This window comes from Lepeophtheirus salmonis, chromosome 5 (genome assembly GCF_016086655.4).
Source record: "Lepeophtheirus salmonis chromosome 5, UVic_Lsal_1.4, whole genome shotgun sequence".
In the NCBI taxonomy this organism is placed as follows: domain Eukaryota; kingdom Metazoa; phylum Arthropoda; class Copepoda; order Siphonostomatoida; family Caligidae; genus Lepeophtheirus; species Lepeophtheirus salmonis.
Window position 1 is genome coordinate 6,201,958 of NC_052135.2, and position 20,951 is coordinate 6,222,908.

A 20,951-nucleotide genomic window follows, 5' to 3' on the forward strand; every position below is an offset into this window, starting at 1 on the left:
TAAGAGAAGAGTTGAGGATCGGCATGGAAGTAAATCCTACCTATATCTTAGCTAGATACGGGGATGGGCTTGTTTTTATTTCCATCATGCACTAGGATCTAGCAATTAACTTAATGAAACAGCTTAGCTACACTAATACGATAAATTCTTCAAATTGTCTAGGTGATCACGTGAATTTTCGGTTTCTTTGTTTAACATACCGGTAGATATCGATTTAACTCAATAACTACTCCGCACCCTCCACACGAATTCACCCTTTTAATTGAATTAACAAGGTAAATTCTACAACTGGAAAAAAAAAAGGGATAGGTCATGATGGAATATGGCATAACACCATCATCACTGATATTATAATAAGTGACATCTTGAGGGTGAAAATATTTTACGTAGCCAAGGAATCTACTCTAACTTATGGGCGAATTTATCCTTGGTGTACAGCTTTCTTTATGACAACGAAATGGAAGCGTGGAAAGCCTTTTTCCTACATAATTTTTTGTCAACTATCTCACTATGAGCATCTTTTAAAGGAATTAAGTAAAAGTCAAGCTTTTTCTAATAGAACCCAACCAAAATATCGGTTATTTACACTGATTTAAGGGTCTCTCATCGTTACTATCACTAATGAGTCATGAATAATATAATTCATAATTAGTTATATATTATAAGTCAATATTTTTGTGAATAACTACTCAAGAAATCTCTAAAGAATAATAAGAAACTGTTCAAGCAAATTTAGTAAATTCCATCCTTCTAATTTATCACGTTGTTATAATGAATAAACACTAACATACATAAATTTAATATGTCCATTTAAAAAAAAAAAAAACATTATTCTTGACAAATGATACTACAAACAATTTCAAAACATTATAATCATCACTACTGAGCAAAACATGGACGTGTGACAAGATACAAATGATAGCATACATAATATTTAATTAATTACTTCTTAATTTTATAGTACACTGTTCCTCTCTATAAAAAGAATAGTTATGCAAAAAGAGAAAGCACACAGATTCAAAATAGAACTTGTATTGTTCTTGATTATTTTCTTCTTCTTTTGTTGATAAAAAATGATATAAGTTGTTCCGATGATTTTAGAATGTATATTGCGAGTTTTGAATTTCATAAATGTACTAGCGGTAGTACCCGGCATTATCTGGAGTAATTAGTCGTTGGCAGGAAGACAAATTTTGGTTTCATAATAGACAAATCCTCAGTGTTACTCTCAGTTTTTCACGAGCACACTCCCACGTACCTATTCAATACTTATGGCAATTCATGTGGATGAAACGTAGAAAAAAATTACAGTTTTAAGATTATAAAAGAAAAAAGTTTTTGCTTCTGTTTTTTTATTCAATCTTTAATAGATCTTTATGTTGTTAACATCTCTTTCTGTAAGAAAACTTCTCGCTTAACTTTGGTGTATTAAAAAAAAATATAAATATAGATTATAGGTAATCAAATATAACTATAATATTTTCCCTGTACTAATGTTAAATTAGTCATTTACATGACAAACGTTCTCCTTTCGGTTTCTGCAATACATCTCCTGAGAGGATAGTCCATCTTTTATTGGAATACTCAAAAATACAAGCAGTCTACTATAATTATCGTAGATATTTTTTTGTTATTTTATCTGAGGAGAAATAGCATGAAAATTGACGCTACAATTACGAAGATTAGGAAAATGATTTACACAAAGTGATTTAATAAAGAACAATAATAGCAGCCTCAGAAGAAAAAAAAGTAATATGACGTCATGACTGATGACTGATGAGCCCTATTTTGTTCAAACATCATGATGATTAATATAAATTCGCCTATTATTACTATTTAAACATAATTGTTTGTTCCATTCCCCAAGGGAGTAGTACCCCCAAGTGTGATTAAATTATTACAATACAATTTCCTTTTGTGATTTTTTAAATTCAATCCAATCTTTATGGATCGAGGATTGTTAGGGAGTACTTACGTTTCTAGAACTGTATAGGCACACACGCTCGATGCTACATGCAAAACGCCTGCGTGATTTTATTAAGATGACTACATTGATACTTCTTAGATGAAAAATATGTAGAATGATATACATTCTCAACTACATACTACAGGCAAAATGTCTTCTAAATTTAATTCTTATGACTACATTGTTATTTCATAGATAAACAATAACTGCTTTTTTTATTACTAAAACAGTCATTCAAACCGACAAAATTTGCTTTATAAATATAGAAGATAATATGAATTGGCTCCATCCAAATGAAGCATAATATGCAAGTAGCTATAGCATATTTTATGCAGAAGGAAGTGCAATTATAAATAAAGAATCCAATTGAGAAAGATTAAATTTGAATTTGATCTCAGGTATGAACTGAGTGTCTACAAACATACGCGTATATGATATGCAAATATTACATCCATAAAACTGACACCCACTCCAAGAGGAAATAAGAATTACATGAATATTTATACAAATTATGTAGCATTTAAAGCATCTGAAAATGATAAAACAGTTATAAGTACAATCTATTATTTCATAATGAAGGCACTTTTGTTTTATTGGTTCAAGGAGGGTGCGACAACATAATTGCCTTTTTTCAAAAGACAATAAAATAAATTTTATAAAATATAAAAGTTTTATTTTTCCTTCAGAATAATAGTTTAAGCATTTCAAGCTTTGTTTTACAAAGTTTTGAAAGATAAGTGATATCCCCCATTGTTCGTACATTTAATAAAACGAACATCTGTATTTGAAAATCCGATGATTTTTCCTTTTTTTTGGTTTATTTTAAAATAACTTTTCATTGAGAGGTTTTAAAGGGCTATTTATTTTCTATAAAAAGTTGCCAATTTTAATTGACAACATATCTTATTTTATGAGTGTGGATGCTTAGTTGATCAAGTAATCAGTTATTGACAATTACGCAAAGGTCCTTAAAATGTTTGGTTTTCTAGAATAAATCCGGTTTCAATTACCCAATTTGGACAAACTGCACTAATTTAGATTTCTCGTATAACATTGGATTTAATTGTATCAATTAAATCCCTCCAGCATTATTATGAGTGAAGTAATTTGCATTCAAAGAATTTTGCAAACTTCAAATTATAAAAATTAATTGAAAAAAATAGTTTTCAACGGATATATTATATAAAGTGGATGAGATCAAATTACGGAAGACAGAAAATCAATAGTATTCTTATTCATATTTTATGTATAGGCCATAAAAACATCAAATAAGTAGTTCAGTTTGAATCTTACAGATATTCCATCCTTTTAAAAAAAAGTCTTAATACCACATTTAATATTACAGTTGATAAATATGGCTAGTGAAAGTCAAGATGGTAACTCTGGTAATTTGAAGAATATTTTGGAAGAGAGAAGCTTAGCTGTCATAATATTTCATTATATCAACTACATGTAGCTATGATGAGGGGACGGGGAGAAGGAAAAAATAAGGACATTGACGGAAGAATTACTCCAATGTCGATCCTCAATTCTACTCAGATTTTAATAATGATTAAAATTATAACTCTGTATTAAATATTATAAATAGGATATTCTCCGTCTTTTATGAGGGCACACGAATGTTCAATCAGGTGTTGAATATACCTAATTGAATGCAGTGACAACAGCTAAGGAAAATAAAATTCACTCTACAATTTGGCAAAAAAAAAAAGGCGAGCTAAATATATACCGTTTCATCACTAAATATGGCTTCGTAAAGACCAGGAACAAGGTATTATTGTCTAACTAGTATAATTCCTATTTTAATTATAAATTGTTGTGGATTTTCAAGTTCAAATTAAGGAATTTGGTCCAATTGAGATTGGGTTAATTCTATTGAAGTTCAAATTGACATTAAAAGAGTTTCTTTCTACTATAATAGATAGTTATTTTCCTTAACTCAATGTATAACAGGATAACACAGAATAATATAAACTACATACAGTAGATTATATGGGTGATGCCTGCTTGATAAGACGGGGAATAGAATAGAATAGTAGAGTACAACCTGTATCCAAAAATTGGCCTATTAGCACCTGAGGTCCTGGGCAATCAACTCATTTTATTACATTGAATAAGTCAAAGATACGGTTTATTCCCTAATTAATTTTATATGAAGTCACCAATTCCAAATGAAAACGCCGATTGAATTATCGGCGAGTGGGGTTCATTGGCCAATTCTTTGCCACTTGAAAATAATTTGAAATCGTCCAACATATTTTAACATATCATCATTTGACATAATGAAAAGTCATATGGGGTACATACAGAGTAGGAATGCAAAACTTGTAGTAGTTTGAATAAATTTAAAAAAATGTGATCTTTACGGGACCAAGAAAAGATAACTCAAAACCAATTTTTGAAATGTTTATATGCTATTCATATTTAGCTATATTTTTTAGTCGATATGTTCTACTCGACAATGGCGTCATGACGGCACCTTGGAGTGAATCCAACTTTGGATGAGAGGTGCGGCAGACATACTTCTCCTAGACGTTCCAAACTGCAAAGTGCAGGAGTTTGAGGTTCAGGGATGGAAGAGGGATGCATTGAGGTAGGACATAAGTCAGCCATATTCTTTCTGTTCTTAATAGCTGTACAAGGTTGTAAGCAGTCTGGAAGAACATGCGAACAGTCTCTACAGCCTCCTTGGTACTGACATCGAGGACACGTAACCTTTTTTGTTGTTGCTCAGACATTCTTACACTTAGAGACATCTGATTAAAAGGAAAACTTGCTTACTTTTTTTTCAGTTATCGTTTGGCTGCCTAGTGAAACCTCATAATTAAAGATTAAGGGGATGAAATCGTAATTAAAGGTCACTCCAAGTTTTAGTTCACACTTTAGACATTTCAAAATAGTAATTTGTATTTGAACTTTTTTGATTTTATCCCCCATTACTATTAAAAATTAAAATAAAACTTCCGGAAATCTGAAATTAATACTTTTTTGTATATAAAATTAATTAGAGTATACCTATTCAATTACTTTAAAATTATTAGCAATATCTAAAATTGAAAAGGAAAACTAAATTAAACAAAATCATGCATAAGCAAGAATTTGTAAATTAGTTTTTTTGATACGATTTATGAGACCAAAAAATGTGGGGAAAATAACTATTAAAAGGATATTAAAACTTATAATACCTTGCTCAAGAAATTAATTTAAAAAAATTATTCACAATGTTGTAAATATGAAAAAGTACCAGAATACACATCAATTGTTTTTACCTTCAGTACCCAATTTCATAATCTCAAAAAGTTTCATATAATTGTTTTTTTTTTAATATATATAAGATGATGTTTTTTTGTGCTGATTAATTTAGAGCCGGAAAATCAAGGAAGTGGAATTTAAAAGATTTTTGAAAAAGTAATATTTTGTTAATTTGTGTTATATATTTTTCAACAGCCAGAAAAGAAACCAAAAATCAACATGGTAACCCTGACAGCAGGTTAGATCGCTACAATCAGCTGTGACAAGGGAGGAGGGGAAAGGAAGTAAACAAGGAAATTGGGAAGAATTACTCCGATGTGGATCCTCTATTCTACTCTTAGTCCTGCAAAGACTAACAATTATAACTCCCCCATAAATCTACAGAGTTACTCTTTGTATTTTATAGGCACATACAAATGTTTAATCCAGTTTCATATAAGTATCTGGGCAAGTCTTGATTGTCACTCCTATATCCCGAGGTGGTATCTGACCTAATAGGTATGAAAATGTGTTTATCATTAGTAGACTAATAGATAATCACATTGCTCTGCACATTGCACAAAGCGTCCGTCCGTTTCTGGTTTATGTTGTAGAAAAGGAAGAACAAAAGCTTAGGAAAAGAAAATTCATTCTTCTTGTGATTACCATTCCAAAAAAAACGGGCTCGTTAAAAAATACACACGATTTACATCACTATAAATAGGAATAACCTTCCTATTTTCCATATTTAAACTATGTTCATGACAAGCACTACCTACGTACGATTATAATTAAATATGAGTATTACATGTATTTTAGTATCGATTGAAACTAAGGATTGGTATTTTACACAGGATTGAATTATACACAGGTATTGATTTAATTATATTCTATAAGTTTAGTTTTTTAATTTTGACCCTGTAATTGTTCTTTTGTGTTATTATTTATTTGAAAGGAGCTATGAAAGAGAGGTTGCGTGTTCATCCAGATGTTAAGTAATTAATGCCTCACTGAAAATGAAATATACACTGTATTTTGCTGCTCGCGGACAACTTTTATTCTTCTCCGACCCCTTATCAGTGATCTGACTGTTGATTGGTTAAATTCAAATTGGCTCTTGTTAAGCTGGTAACAACTCCAACTAAACAATTATTATATTCTAACTCCATAGTTGGGAAGAATAGAACTGACGTCATCAAATTGTTAATTTTTATTTACATTAAAAAATAAGATTTTAATAATATATTTTTAATAGATATTGGGGTTATATATATTATAAAACTTAGGCATTAGAGGAATATATTTTTGATGACATGCAATAGCTCACTATTTTCATTAATACTAATGAAGAAAGGTTAAAAAACTCAAAATGGCTGACATCAACAATGAAAACGCCAACTAATTTTTGGCTCTTGTCCCCGTTTTGTTTAAAAAAAGAAATAGCTGCGAGATGAAATAAAGCAGCAACATTATAACATAAACCTGGATGAACAATTACTTTTAGAAATAGAGCAAAATTTTGATTAATTTGAATTAATAATAGTCACGCAACCTCTAACAAGTTTCCAATTTTTAATCATCTTTCTTCTTTTTTGCAAATATGTATATATTTTGCATTTATGAGAATATTTTACATTCCTTTTATCAAGATATAATATACGTTTTATGTTGAAGGTTTTTACAACTACAAATCCATAAAGCAAAGAACGCTAAAAAACTACAGCAAATCCTATATAAAGTTATTACATCCCACCCTCTTTGGGTTATAATAATTTTTATTTTTTTTGAAGGAAACGAGGATGATAAGGAAATGGCAGAAGTTTTTTTCACTCTCATATAAATAATGATCCATCCAACTTACTTAGTGTATAACCATATTTTTTTATTATTTTGGAATCTTTCAGCTTTGGTGATTCATTTAAGTGAAGAAACGAATCGAAAGGTTTCATACAGAGACTTATAAAATCCTTAATCTTACAACAATGGGTTTAAACAGTGCCGTTGCTGGCACCCCTTTTTTAAGGGAGGGTGTTAAAGCCCCTAAAAGTTTATGAAGCCCCCGCCCCCCAATTTTTTTATCATCTATATTCATTAAGCAAAGTTTGAATGTCTTCATGACCATCTGAATATATAAAAACTAGTTATCGGGTGTACAATATATAAGATAGCGATCCTGATATATATACAGGGTCGTTGGTCTAAATCAAGACAATCTTTAACTACATCTTCGCCAATAAGGAAATCATTTACCTCGGTTATTTCAATTTTAAAGTGAGAGTTTGAATCTTAGCTTTAAGCCAGTTGTATAACTTTTAATTCAAAACAAGTAGGATGTAGGACACCCGGAGGAACACCATCATCGAATTTGCTTGCGTGGGGCACATCCCAGGATAAATCTATAAGATGCTCAGATATGCAAAGAGCACAGTCTACGACTTCTACCAACACTGGAAGGAGGAGGGGACTTGCAAGAGAAAAACCCACAAGTCCCAACGTGATAAAGAACAACTACTATTTTCTGGTCAGTATCATGCCCCTTGGAGTCATTAGGAGCAACGGCAGTGTCATGCCCCATCTTATTTGAACCAAAAGGGAGGATGAGTGCCGACAATACTGTGAACTCCTGTCTGACCAAGTGATACATTGGGTAAAGCTGAGGCAAATGGTGTTGAGTTCCTGTTTCAACAAGACTCGGCCTCTCACAAGGCCTGCAAGACCCAAAATTTGTTGAAAAATGAGAAGGTGCCATTTTGGGATCACCAGACCTGGACCTCTAACTCCCCTGATATGAATCCCACGAATTACTTCTTTTAGAGGCAGCTACAGAGGAAGATCTTTGCCAATTCACACAACAGCATCGACTCCTTGAAGGCTTCTATCATCAAGTACTGGGACAAAGACTCTCTGGTGGACGTAGTCAAGGCAAGCAAATCCTTTAGGCCTCGCATCGAGCGGATGATTGACGAAGATGGTGAACACATTAAATGATTTTTTATTTCTTTCATTTTTAGAAGTTGTAAATAAAATTTCAAATCTTTACTTGCTTCCCTTATTGATTAGAATGCAGTTAAAGGTGGACCTCCTTTACCTGAACTACCCTGTAATAAACATATTTTGATCTAAGAAATAATATAACAAAAATACAGTCGTATTAATGAATACATAATGTACATGTAGCATGGAACGTGTATACAGGGTGTACTGTATATAATACTCTCTGATGTAAATAAGTATCTTTTGGATCATTTTAAGAGTTATTCCCAGGAGATAATTATCCACCAAAACATAACTGGATACAACCCTTTTACCCGCCACAGCTAACCATATGTCGTATGATAATGGAAGATGCACTTATAGATCTTTCATATGTCCATAAATTTCTTCGATGAATGAGTAATCACTGCTCGCTAAAGCAGGTTAATATTTACTTATGTCATTTGGGTCAACTTATTTATGTGAGAAGACCTTTTCCCCCTTGATTTATATCAAAAATAAAAACAGATTACGGTTACACGTGGAGTTTGATCTTCAAGTTGCTGTGTCTCATATTTAACATGGAATATATCTGCTTTGATCAATGCACAGTGCACATCCGTCATATTACAGAGTTAAAATCTTTATTTTTGATCCTAATATAGTCAAATAACTTATAACATTGGCCTCTGAGTTGAACTTTATAGTCATTTATTTGCATCAAATACACTCCAATTTTTATATTCATCTCTCAATGGGTTGCAAATTGTTTAGCCACATATTTTAATGGTCGAACTCAAAAAAGTTTAGGAACCATTTATGTATATGATCATAATTAATGTGCATTTTAAATGTTAAAATACAAATAAAATGGTTGATATGTTGAATTTGATTTTTTTTGTTTTTATTAGTGAGCGCTCCCAAAACTAAAGTACTCATCAGTCATCCCCAAGGATGATAAAAATACAAGTTTATACCATTATGTAAACGGGCTTGTCTAATATACCGTACCGATTGCTGGGCAAGACAGACAGACTTTGACGTCATAGAGTTCAACAACGGTATATTAATAGCATATAATACTAGAAGTTATATAATTAAGAGTAACAGTATATTATACTCTTTGACATCACTATTTAAAGGCGTAGTGGAAGCTAAGCATGAGTCGGGAAATCGATATGGTATAAACTTACAATTCTATTAACCTTTAGTCATCCCAAAATATTTTTTTTTCTTCAAACTCTTGAGATTATTCTTTCATTATTGAGGAGAGAATACATATTAATATAATATAAGTATTGAGTAGTTTCACGTGAGTATGCTCATGAAAAAGGAGAGTAACTTGATAATTTCTTGGGGAGTTATCTTCTCTAAAAACAATTTTGTCTTTTAGACCACGCCTAACTACTCCGGGCAATGCCGGGTACTACCGCTAGTATATATATAAAATAATTAATAAACCTATTTATATAAGTAATTATATGACAGTGTTTATAATTTTTGGAGTTACCCTTCGCCCGGCCACCAAATGATCAAAGCTGTCAAAGCCCCTGGGCTTAACTCAAACTTATTGTCTTTTGGAGGATGACATGGATTACGCAGAATTAGGGGGGGGGGGGTACATACAAATTAATATATAAAATTATCATAGATGATAATAACATTATCCACCACTTTATTATAAAAAAAGTAAGAAACCGAAAACTAAGGTGGTTATCCTGATAATTTGAAGCATATTTGGAAGAAGAACAGTATAACTATCGATGTAAGTCGTTTGTATTTTTTAGCTACCTCACTTTTTTAAAATTGGTAACCTGAAGAATAAATTTTCTTTTCCTCAGCTGTTGTCATTATTATTTTAATCCTGAGTAGTAAACTTCCTTATCTATAAGATTCAATTATATTCAAAACCTAACTGAACATTCGTGTTTGCTCATAAAAGACGGAGAGTAACCTTAAGAATTTGTTACGGAGTTATAATTGTAAGTCTTTGTTGGACTCAAAGTAGAATTGAGGATCGACATCGGAGTAATTCTTGCCAATGTTTGTTCATGTCCTTCTCCCCCTCCTCCCTCGTCACAGCTGAATGTAGCTTATCTACTGAAACTTCATGACATCTATAATGATCGCCTCTATAACATTCTTCAAATTCTTAGTGTTACCATGTTGATTTTTGGTTTCTTTTCTTTTTAACATGTCCAAAATAAATACGATTTTCATCACTAATCATACCTGTCATTGCGTTTCATTTAATGAGCTTCGAATAGCTATGAGATGAAGGAAATACAAACTCTGAAATTTGTGGGGCTCATCATAGGTTTATACCTATTCTGCTGGAGATGGTAAGTCTAGATGATTTTCTACTCTATTATAACTAATTAGGGACTTTCCTAAATGTCCCCTGTAAACGAATATCCGTATTAAGCGTGACCGCCTTATAAGTAAATAATATATATCTTTTAAATAAATGAATCATCAGTTAGGATTATCAGAAATCGACAGGCTTTATATGTCCTAAAATGATAGATCAAAACAACTATAAAAAGGGACCTCTGAAATATGAATTTAAAATAGTGTCTCTCCTTAGGGGCGTCCGCAGGAACAGGACATTACAGAATGACACACAGTCGATATAACCTTATTGCTATTGATAAGAGCATCTTATTTTAACATTATTTTTCTTGCATTATATTGTGCATAGAATCTGACAAACAAAAATTGCCTCAATTATTGTGTTACCTCTTTAGTTTCTATTATCATTTTGAAAAGGTTTAAATTCATGAGAAGTTGTTGAAGATAGAGGTCAAGTATCTATTTCTTGAAGAGAATGATTGAACAAAAACGACTTTTACGCATTCACAAACTGCAAGCTACTACAAGATTTTAGTACCATAAATAATAAAATATGTCTATGTAACTGAGGTTAAGGTACAGATGGAGTCACAAGTCCTTCAACATTTTGTAAAATTTAACATAGAGTAATCAAATTAACGAATCAATTCCACTGCGTGACTTCTCCGCCCACTATTAATCAATTCCTAATCATATTTAGTAAATATTTCATATAGTCTTTACATTGATTAAAAATGGAGAAATCTTAATTGCTACAATAAATTCGAATAGAATATGATGTTGTGATAAATAAACCTAATTATAAAAAGGTAAAAATTAGATTATTTTTTAACATTTGAATGGTTTGTTATATAAAATATTTTTCTTATGACAAAGAATGATAATTATATTTACATAATAAGCATAATCTCAACCATACTTTGGCATATAACTAGTGTAAATCTATATATCATGTGCCAATACTGTAATAGCAATTAATAATCCTCATCCTCAGATGCGAAATTTCGTTTATATTTTTTAACTTTTTTATTCAAAAAGAATATTAGTATATAAGTTTATGATTATCACAGAATTGTATGCATTTAAAAAAGACAATTACACATTTAAATCATTATTAGCTGGCAAGATAATTGAATAAACTATTATTGTATTAGTGATTGTTAAATGATTGAATATTGAGGGTTCATCCGACTCCAAATATACATATATTTATAGATTGAATTATATTAATCCTTATATAATTTTTCCATTAAAGAAATGCTTCCATGTCTATATCCATCACCGAAATGGTTCCTACAAAAATAACATAAAATAATCATTATACTACATATATGATTGAACATTTTCGAAAATTACCAATGGTTAAGATAATGAAATAGTTGATAAAGGGAATGACGTTTTTCAAAACCAGGTTCTTTGGGAATAATCTCATGATATGAATCATAAAATGACGTTGAGAATCCACCAAACATTCCAGCAATTCCCAAATCATATTCATGATGACCATAAAAACATGCTGCATCATACATAACCGGTGTACCATCATCTAATTGCTTAACATTTCCACTCCACATATCCCCATGAATAAGAGAAGGTTTGATCGTTATTCCAGCGAACAAATTCGGAATTTTATCTTTACATTTAAGCCAAAGCTCCTCAACTTCTTCATCATCCTGTTCAACTTTGATCCGATCCATTTGCTCTTGAAGTTTTGATGTGTAGAATGACTGTAAAAAGATTTAAAAATGTTAAAACAAATCTGAAGGTTCTAAGAAAATTGTCATTGGGAAAGCATATACAAAGCATATATGCCCCTTCCAAAATAAATCCCGGAGCCATGGGTTGATTAAGAATACGACAGGGCCACTTAGCAGGTTAAAAACCACAGCCAACATTTAACAAAACATTTAGCCCTCACAATATACTTCAAAATGAACACCGCCCCATGGGTTGATAAAGACTATGGCAAATATACTAAGCGGTTTAATAACTATGAGCCCGGATTAATTTTGAAGTATTAGGAGGGGGCTAAATGCTTTGTGAAATGACGGCACTGGTTTTTAAACTGCGTAGTGGCTCTGCCATTGAAAAAAAACAACAACAAGGTTTGGACCGAGATATTCTGACTTTATTTGTCAATTTTCACAATGACAATTTTCCGTCCATGAAATCAGAATTATATTGATGAAAGCACTTACAATCCAATCTGGATTCCATTCGTTTTTTTGAGGTAGAATACCACAGCATGTTTGACAATGGAATCCAAACTTTGAAACGTATTTAGAAGGATCCGTTTTTTCCAATTCAATATTGTGTAGGTGAAGTCTAAAATTCAAAAGAAGTATAATGAAGATAGTAGAGAATAATGTCATCCAATTCCCTTACTTTGCTAATTGAGTTCCAAATTCGGCAAACTGAGCACTATACATGCTCTTCATTTCCAGGAACTCCATAACTATGTATGCCTGCGTTAAATCCTCCAATACTTTAATTGGGCGTGGAACTCGAACGATTCCAGTTTTTTCTATTGCCTTTATACTTTCAAGTTCTCCATTGAACATAACAGATCCCTGGAACAATGAATATTATTTACATTTTTATATCAAACATTTCATATGCATAATTAATAATCTATGGACATTATGATACTACCTTAACTTTTTCATTTTTCTTTACGAACAACTTTCCTATATTAGAATCAAATACACTTCCTTGGCTGATAAATCCACAGAGCATTGCTCGCTGCTTCTTAACGAATTCTAATTCCAGAGACTCCTTAAGAAAATCCTCCATTTGTGACATTTTGACCAAATTAAAAAGTAAAAAACCTAATTTAAACTACTATGTTAAAATCCATTAACATTAAACCGATGTCGGACAACAAGTTGAAGCTTGATTATAAATGACGTAGTAACTACAATCATGCGTGTGTTGTGTAAATTCTAAATATTACACCATACGCTATTGTTGACTAGCGACATCTATTGATAATTGATTTTGTTAGATACAGAGCGCTAGACTCTAAATAAAACTTCTGGAAAAGAAAAAAATATAAAGAGCGTTTTCACTGACGTCATAAATTTCATTATAATTGAACGAAAAGCCATTTTGGGGGCTCAAAGTTGATGTTTTACTACATAAAATGTACCAATCTCCAAGAAATCTTGATAAAAATCCATGAAATGGCTTTATAAATAAAAAAAAATTAACACTTTCAATGAATACTCCTTGATGCAAATGATAAACAGTGATATTTGAATTAATTTAAAGTAATATGTACTGCAAATCCGTATGAAATGTCTTAATTTGTGTCAAAATATTATCGATTAGGGACAAGCAAACTAGGATGATAAGAGAACAATTTCATATTATTTCCATTGTAATGGTTAATTTTTATTTAAAATATGGAAATAAGATTGTATAACACTTTAATACCATACTTTTATACCTTTTAGGGATAGATATATAATAAAACTAGGCAATGGAATGATTTTTTATTTATTCGAGAGTAAGGTTTAAGTCCTTTTATTTATTGTTCCGGTTTTCACATACATTATTTTTTTCTATTTTCTTTAATATTAATCAAAAAAGGTTTTCATTGTTATAAAACTTTGTTGTTTCAAAATGGTAACGTCATTAATTGCATCGTAATTGAAAAAATCGCCATTTTGGGGGTTCAAAATTGTTTTTTTTAGTAGATAAAATGGACAAATTTTGAACAAATCTTAATAAAAAAATCATTAAACGGCTTTATGAATACATAAAAGCTTATTAATTCCATGGAATACTACTTGATGTCTCAGATAAACACCTATACTTAAATTAAATGAAAGTAATATGCACTAATAGTCCCTAAAAATAGCTGGATTTGTACATTTATTTTCTTGGATAGGGACAAGAAAATTAGGATAATAAGAGAAAAATATCTTATTCCTTCCATTGCAATAGTTAATTTGTATACACTGTATGGAAATAAGATTGTACGACATTGTACTAATATATTTTTAATGAATTTAAGGCTCAAATATACGCTTAATTAGTCAATACAAGGATACAAATTTTATACACGCTAAGATTTGAGCCCTTTTTGAAGAATTATATGACGTTGACTGGGAGCTTTAAAGGTTATTTAATTGAGAGTAAATCCTGAAGGGATCAGTTGAGTTCTGTTTTAAAAGAGACTCCATGTGGAGGCATTATTCACATAATTATATATTTTATTATTTAATTAATGACGGATACTATTTAATTATAAATCTCCTTTAGCATCTTGAAACATATTGTTTGTTCAAGAGGATTTTTATTCATGATTATATCTAATTAATCGGGTTTATGTGCTCGTGGACCTTAACAGATTCAACATAATGCCTAAAACACCAACAGTTATCAATTGTACGTTCCCAGATGGTGAAGTTATGGAGAGTGACTCAGAGGCATTGGCGATTGTTCTATTCAATACTCATAGTCTGAGTCATCATATACCAATTTCACAAGACTTAGAACCGGGTCGTAAGTATAATCCACCACCTTGTGAGACCCAAAATTGATTTTAAAACGACAAAAGAAGGCTGGAATAGTTGTTTAGTCTAGATGGCAATGGTTTAAAAGAATTACGAAAGTCGAAAGTCGGAAAAGATTATACCAATTGTTTCATTGCTGTGAGGTTGCACTGGGAAATGATTTGCTAAAAACAAGTCCAAATTTTTTGGAAGAAAATGAAGACGTTGTTCTGTCAGCTATGAATTCCCTCGGAGTCATACCAGAAATTCGCTGTGTAAAATAAACAGATTTATTTACATTGAAACACTTCCATGGAGAACCAATTAAAGCGTTCGTGTCAAGAGTTTGAAGCAAATCAGCTATCTGTTCCTTCTCAACAAAGTACAAATACGATAGGAGCGTTGATTTTACAGAAGAAATAGTTCGAATAATATTAATGAATTGAGTTAATGATCGATAAATATTCACAGAGACTGTCACTATACCAGAAATCGGTAAGAAAAGTATATCAGAGTTGACCCAAATTATTGATCCTAGAGAAAGAGCCAAAATAACTCCAGGTATCCACCCAATATTGGCAACAGTTTTTACTTTCAAAGGACGGGCCAGGATGAATAAAGAAATGGAGGAAGCTACAAGTAAGGAAAAATTCACACATTGCGGAAAGTTCTTTAAATTGTTTACTGGTGGCTATAAGAGCTATAACAAGAAATCTCATAAAGAGTGCCTAGAATGTTGGGGCAAAATTAGAAACCAAAATAAGCAAGAGGAGTCGGGAATTTAACAAAACCAAGTCAATAAAGAAGAGGCTCATATATGGGAGATTTCTACTTCTCAGATATCAAAATCTCACCTCGAATTCAGGAACGAAATATGGATAAATTAAATCCATGGCGAAATCGAGAGTACAAATAAATGTATCTACCCATAAAATGGACTACAAAAATATGTCACACAAATATCCTAACATGGGTCCAGTAATGATACAGGCAATAGCTGATAAAGGGGCTCAACTTTGCCTTTGTAGACGAGAAGATTTTTCAAACCGGATTACGTCTGCAAGACCTTATAAAAGTTCAAGATCAAGCTATGGCAGTGAATGGAGAAAAAATTAATATCGATGGTGCTGTTTTACTTCGCATATCAATGTGGAACAATGATAGACGTAAGTCCACAAGCTAGGAGTGTATACTTATCAATGGATGTATTGAAGCAGCTGAAGGTAATTGGCAGGTCACTTCCAAGTGCAGTGACCGCTGTGATGATGGTGAATGAAAATCATAAAAATCGCCTGAATGTGGCAGTTTGAGGCGCACGGTGCCTCCAGAGAAACCAAGGTCCTTCACCAGTGGCCATTCACTGGAAAGATAAAGTGGAAGAAGATTTAAGAAATGACGAGAGGATGGGTATCATAGAACGCGTACCAATAGGAGAATCAAGAGAATGGTGCCACAGAATGGTAGTAACTAGGAAAAATGATATAAATCCTAGACGTAACAGTGGATTTGTCTCCACTCAATAAGTATTGTAAGAGAGAACCCCATGCCTTGAAGTCTCCTTTTCACATGGCAAGATCCATAACTGCAGACACATACAAAACAATCACTGACGCATGGAATAGTTTCCACAATTTTTCGATTCGAGATCAAGACCCTCACATGACAACGTTAATAACACCTATAGGAAGACTCCGATACAAGAGAGCACCTCAGGTGTGTGTTCCAGGTACTCTCCGGTGTAATATATATATTTGTCAGAGGGGGGAGTTGGAATTTTTGACAGAAAGTTTTTTGTACTTTTATAAATTCCAAGTTTGACAAAAAAAAAAAAAAATCTTCAAAAATTTAATTAAAATTTTTTTGGAAGACTAAATTTGAAGGAGTGAGCATTTTAAGAAATTTATAGACATTAGGTCTAAATATTCAAAAAAAAAAAAAAAAAAAATCGTGGACAGTCCTGATGACGTCAGCGTTAAACAGTCCTCCTCCTTACTAGCAAATACAAAGACCCCCAAAAAACAAAACAACAACAACATAATTTATCTGGTAATTAGGAAAATAAGTCAATCATACCAACTGGTACTTATCTCTTATGTTCTGCAAGACTATCACTCCCATATTATTCCTCTACAATTTTTAAAATGAATTACATAATCATACATATATTTCATAATATTAAAATCCTACTTAGCATTTTATTCGATACTGCAGTAATATTTTATCCAATGCGTTACTTTAAATTTGCATTTATGTAATGATAGCCAAAATTTCTTCATAAAAATAATAAAATGGCTGATATATATATTTTATAAGCGATTAGGGATCAAATAGAAATGGAATTCCTACCCGCTTGGAAATATTCATCAAAAATAATAAATTATGAAATAACCACGACGTGCCAGTGTATGTTAAGTAATCAATAAACTAGTACAGCGTTTTTCAAACTTTTTTTTCAGTCAGGACACCTTTCAAAAGTGTATAAAATTTCCAGTCTATCTATTGTAAAATATTCTTAAAAAATGACACTGCTAACCCTAAATGCAAATTTCCTATTTATTTAGACGAAACAATTATGAAAAAAGTATAATACGAACTGTAAATAACAATTGTAACCCATAACCATACATGTAAATCAGGTGTGTTTTTTAGCTGGCACGTTAATTTGTAATTGGTAGTATAAAGATAGCCACTTTGAACGTTCGTGTGTGCTCATAAAATACGGAGTGTAACCCTGAATATTTGTTGCGGAGTTATAATTGTAAGCCCTTCATGGTCTCCGGATATAATTGGGGATCAACATCGAAATTATTCTAGCAAATCTTCCTTGTTTATTTCCTTTTCTCTTTCCTCCCATGGCACAGCTGATTGTAGCTGATCTAATGAAACGTCATGAGCATTATTCTTTCTCTCCTCCGAAACACTCTTCAAATTGTTATGGTTACCATGTTGATTTTCGGTTTCATTTTTTAACATGCCCATTCCGCGTTGGATTTTCACTCTTCCCTATAACTTTTAACCAATAAAAAACAGGTGCTACACAATTTGATTGACCACCAAAGTGATACGGTAACACAAGACACCAACAACAAGACCCGAAGAAATCAAAGGAAGTGCTGAGGTTCCATTTCACATTCAATCATGTCCAGTTCTTGTAAGGCTTTTGTTTAAAAAAATAAAATAATAATGAGGTTGCTTGTTCCTTGTTCTTTGTTAATCAAATGTATTTTTGGTGTTAAATTAGAAAAAATATCCTATGGACTGGTGTCATGCTGACCTCGTTTGGCTGTTGACAGAGCAAGTTATTGACAATGGGTACTTGAGACAGATTTTTATACATCATTATACATTTTATACATCTAAACTTTACCTATTAGGTGTCTATTTGGACATAAGTACTTCCTTGGATACAGAAACAGCACTGGGAAGGATCTTACTGCTTCCAGCAGGAGGAAGAACTTCCTTCCAAATCTCAAAGTAATGGACTTCTCCATATTGTCCATTCTCGAGAGGGAGGTTTGTGTAACTTCCTATCGCAGTGTCGTCGACTTGAATCCCACCATAGTGTCCACATAGGACAACTTGTCGGAGGAGACAATTCGTACTGTGTGTAAAGCAGTTCTGAAGCGTCTGAGAGCTGTAGTTGTCGCAAATGTTGGCCGTGTGGAGTAAACTTGCCCTTATTTTGAATGAAATTTTACGCTAATTGCAATGGCATAAAAATATTTTCTTGATAAATAAATATTTGTTTTGTTTCTTGACTGTTGTCCTACGACTTAAGGTTCACCCTCTACATACTGGCCAATATTTCATAAATATATTTGAGTCAATTATATGCTTATTATTCAAATTTGGGGGATGTGATAAGATACCCAAGAATTTTAGCTATAGTTTAGAACATTTATTGATTTTAAAGACTTAAAGTATCCCCGATATGCCCTCTTTCAAGTAGAATATATAATATGGATAAAGTACTCATATTTACGGATAGGGTTGACAAACGTATATTTTTTTTCAAAAAATATACGTTTCTCATTGAAGTATAATCTGTAATGCAATCGGAAAAATTGAGAAACAATATATAATGTGCATTGAATGAATGACCTATTACTCATAAATATCATATTTGCTAATATTGTAATAAATATAAATCTAATTGAACAAAATTGAGAATTGTGTGCACAACTCTTTGTCTCTAATAAAATGCTATTTCAGATTGTATTTTAAGTGTGTCAAGAAAATTTATCAAAATATGATTTGTTCTTTATCATAATATTAAATAATTCATTCATACCTGACACTCCCAGGTCATTAATACCTAATTAATTCGGTTCTTATTTATTAGGTTATTGGTACAGGTTGCCCTTGGATTTTACCTTTACACGAACTTTTGGATCCAGATCCGAAACCAAAATCAGAGGGATATTTATTTATAATTTTATTAGCATTTGATCTGAAGTTCGGACCTTAATAAAATCAAATCTGGATGTAGGTTACATTTTTACTGATTCTGATGCCGAAACAATAGACAATGTTACTAATATTGGAACATAACTCTTAGTTACTATTATTTTGTTGTCAGCTGTCGATGATTTTGCTTCTTTTCTCTTAATAAGTGTTCTGAACGTTAATTGGTTAAATTATAACTTGCTCCTTTTAAGTTGTCAAACAATTCTAACAATCATTGAACAATAGTTCTATAGTTGGGGAAAATTGTCAAACTACCAACTCATTTTGTGCTTTTTTCTGGTCTTTTTCTGGGGAAAGGTAACAATGTGTGAGATAAAGGTGTGTGGAATAACTACGCCATGCAAACTGTTTATTTTGAAGGTAAATAGAGTGTAGATTTGATATAGATAAAAACTTTTTTTATAACTAGGACTAAGTATTAAGTAATTCTATAAGCATTTTAAGATCCAGATAATTCCAAGGTTCTTTTTTATGATCTGTAAAAGTTCATTTACTAGAAGCCAGTTCGGGAGTGTTGCTTTCCTTCGAAAACAAACATTCTCAAATTGGATTAGTATGTGGATTTTCGGTTTCTTCTTTTTTAACATACTGAAAATGCGCACAATTTTCATCGCTTCTAATTATGTGTATAGACTTAAAAGACAATTTCTAGGTAAGACAGAGTAGTTGTAATACTTAATTCTTGTAACTCCATCTGACTAGTTAAAGGAACATTAAAACATAAAACATTCATATTGTGAATTTCATTTTGTGACATTTTTTTATTGACAACATACACTCATTTTTGACACCAAACGTTGGTTTTTCGACAAATTTGACAACACCAGATTTCAGTCGGGGAGAGTGTAGAGCCCCTCCATGACCCACTCCCTTAGTCAAACACCCGACCACTGACTGTACTTTATTTTAAATTGAACGTTTAAAAGCGAGTATAAATTTTTATTTCCAGTACCTATGTACATATGTATTATAGGTATATTCCGCTGTTTAGAAAATATAGTTTGGTATCTAAATTTTCAATTAATCTCGGGGCAACAACGATGGAGACTATGTGGAAATCATTGAATATTTGCTGGCTAAAACAAATTGAAAATAATATAGACTTTTAGGCTTAGATAATTAAGCGTGATTTTTTTATAAAATATGGAAATTATTGAAGGATCAAGAGTATGCATGTGGGGCCATCAGAATTATTTAGAGTAGTAAAGAACTGCAGGAATTATTAGTGACCGATGTATCCATCCTGGTATTCAATCAAACTTAAATGTCTGCCTTCCTAAAATACCAATAAATTATTATAGCAGATTGAGTAGCAAGGATTTTATTTAATGTCAAGTCCAAGGAAAAAAACCTTGGCCCTCCGACCTTTATTGCTCTGGTAGATCTTAGAAACTCTGAAAAGAAAGTCGATATAAACATTTTTCCTTCTAAATTCAATTATATTTAAAACCTTGTAAATTTTG

The 20,951-nt window shown here is 31.8% G+C and overlaps 1 protein-coding gene across 1 annotated transcript; it reads right to left on the minus strand.

Annotated features, from left to right (window-relative positions):
- Positions 1-11,704: 11,704 nt before the first annotated feature.
- On the minus strand, positions 11,705-13,482 carry LOC121118428 (ketosamine-3-kinase). Its single transcript, XM_040713014.2, has 5 exons — positions 13,175-13,482; positions 12,908-13,092; positions 12,721-12,847; positions 11,879-12,249; positions 11,705-11,815 (listed from the first exon to the last, which is right to left on the minus strand). Exons 1-5 carry the CDS (start codon positions 13,322-13,324, stop codon positions 11,749-11,751), a joined length of 900 nt encoding a protein of 299 aa, XP_040568948.1. The 5' UTR covers positions 13,325-13,482; the 3' UTR covers positions 11,705-11,748.
- Positions 13,483-20,951: the final 7,469 nt, after the last annotated feature.

What these genes read in the sequence shown, in the direction of transcription:
- LOC121118428 (XM_040713014.2), bottom strand. Translation starts at nt 13,324, where the DNA reads ATGTCACAAATGGAGGATTTTCTTAAGGAGTCTCTGGAATTAGAATTC. An exon ending in AGAAAAATGAAAAAGTTAAG is followed by an intron (nt 13,093 to 13,174) that starts GTAGTATCATAA and finishes TCATTGTTCCAG; the next exon opens with GGATCTGTTATGTTCAATGG. An exon ending in TTTGGAACTCAATTAGCAAA is followed by an intron (nt 12,848 to 12,907) that starts GTAAGGGAATTG and finishes TTTGAATTTTAG; the next exon opens with ACTTCACCTACACAATATTG.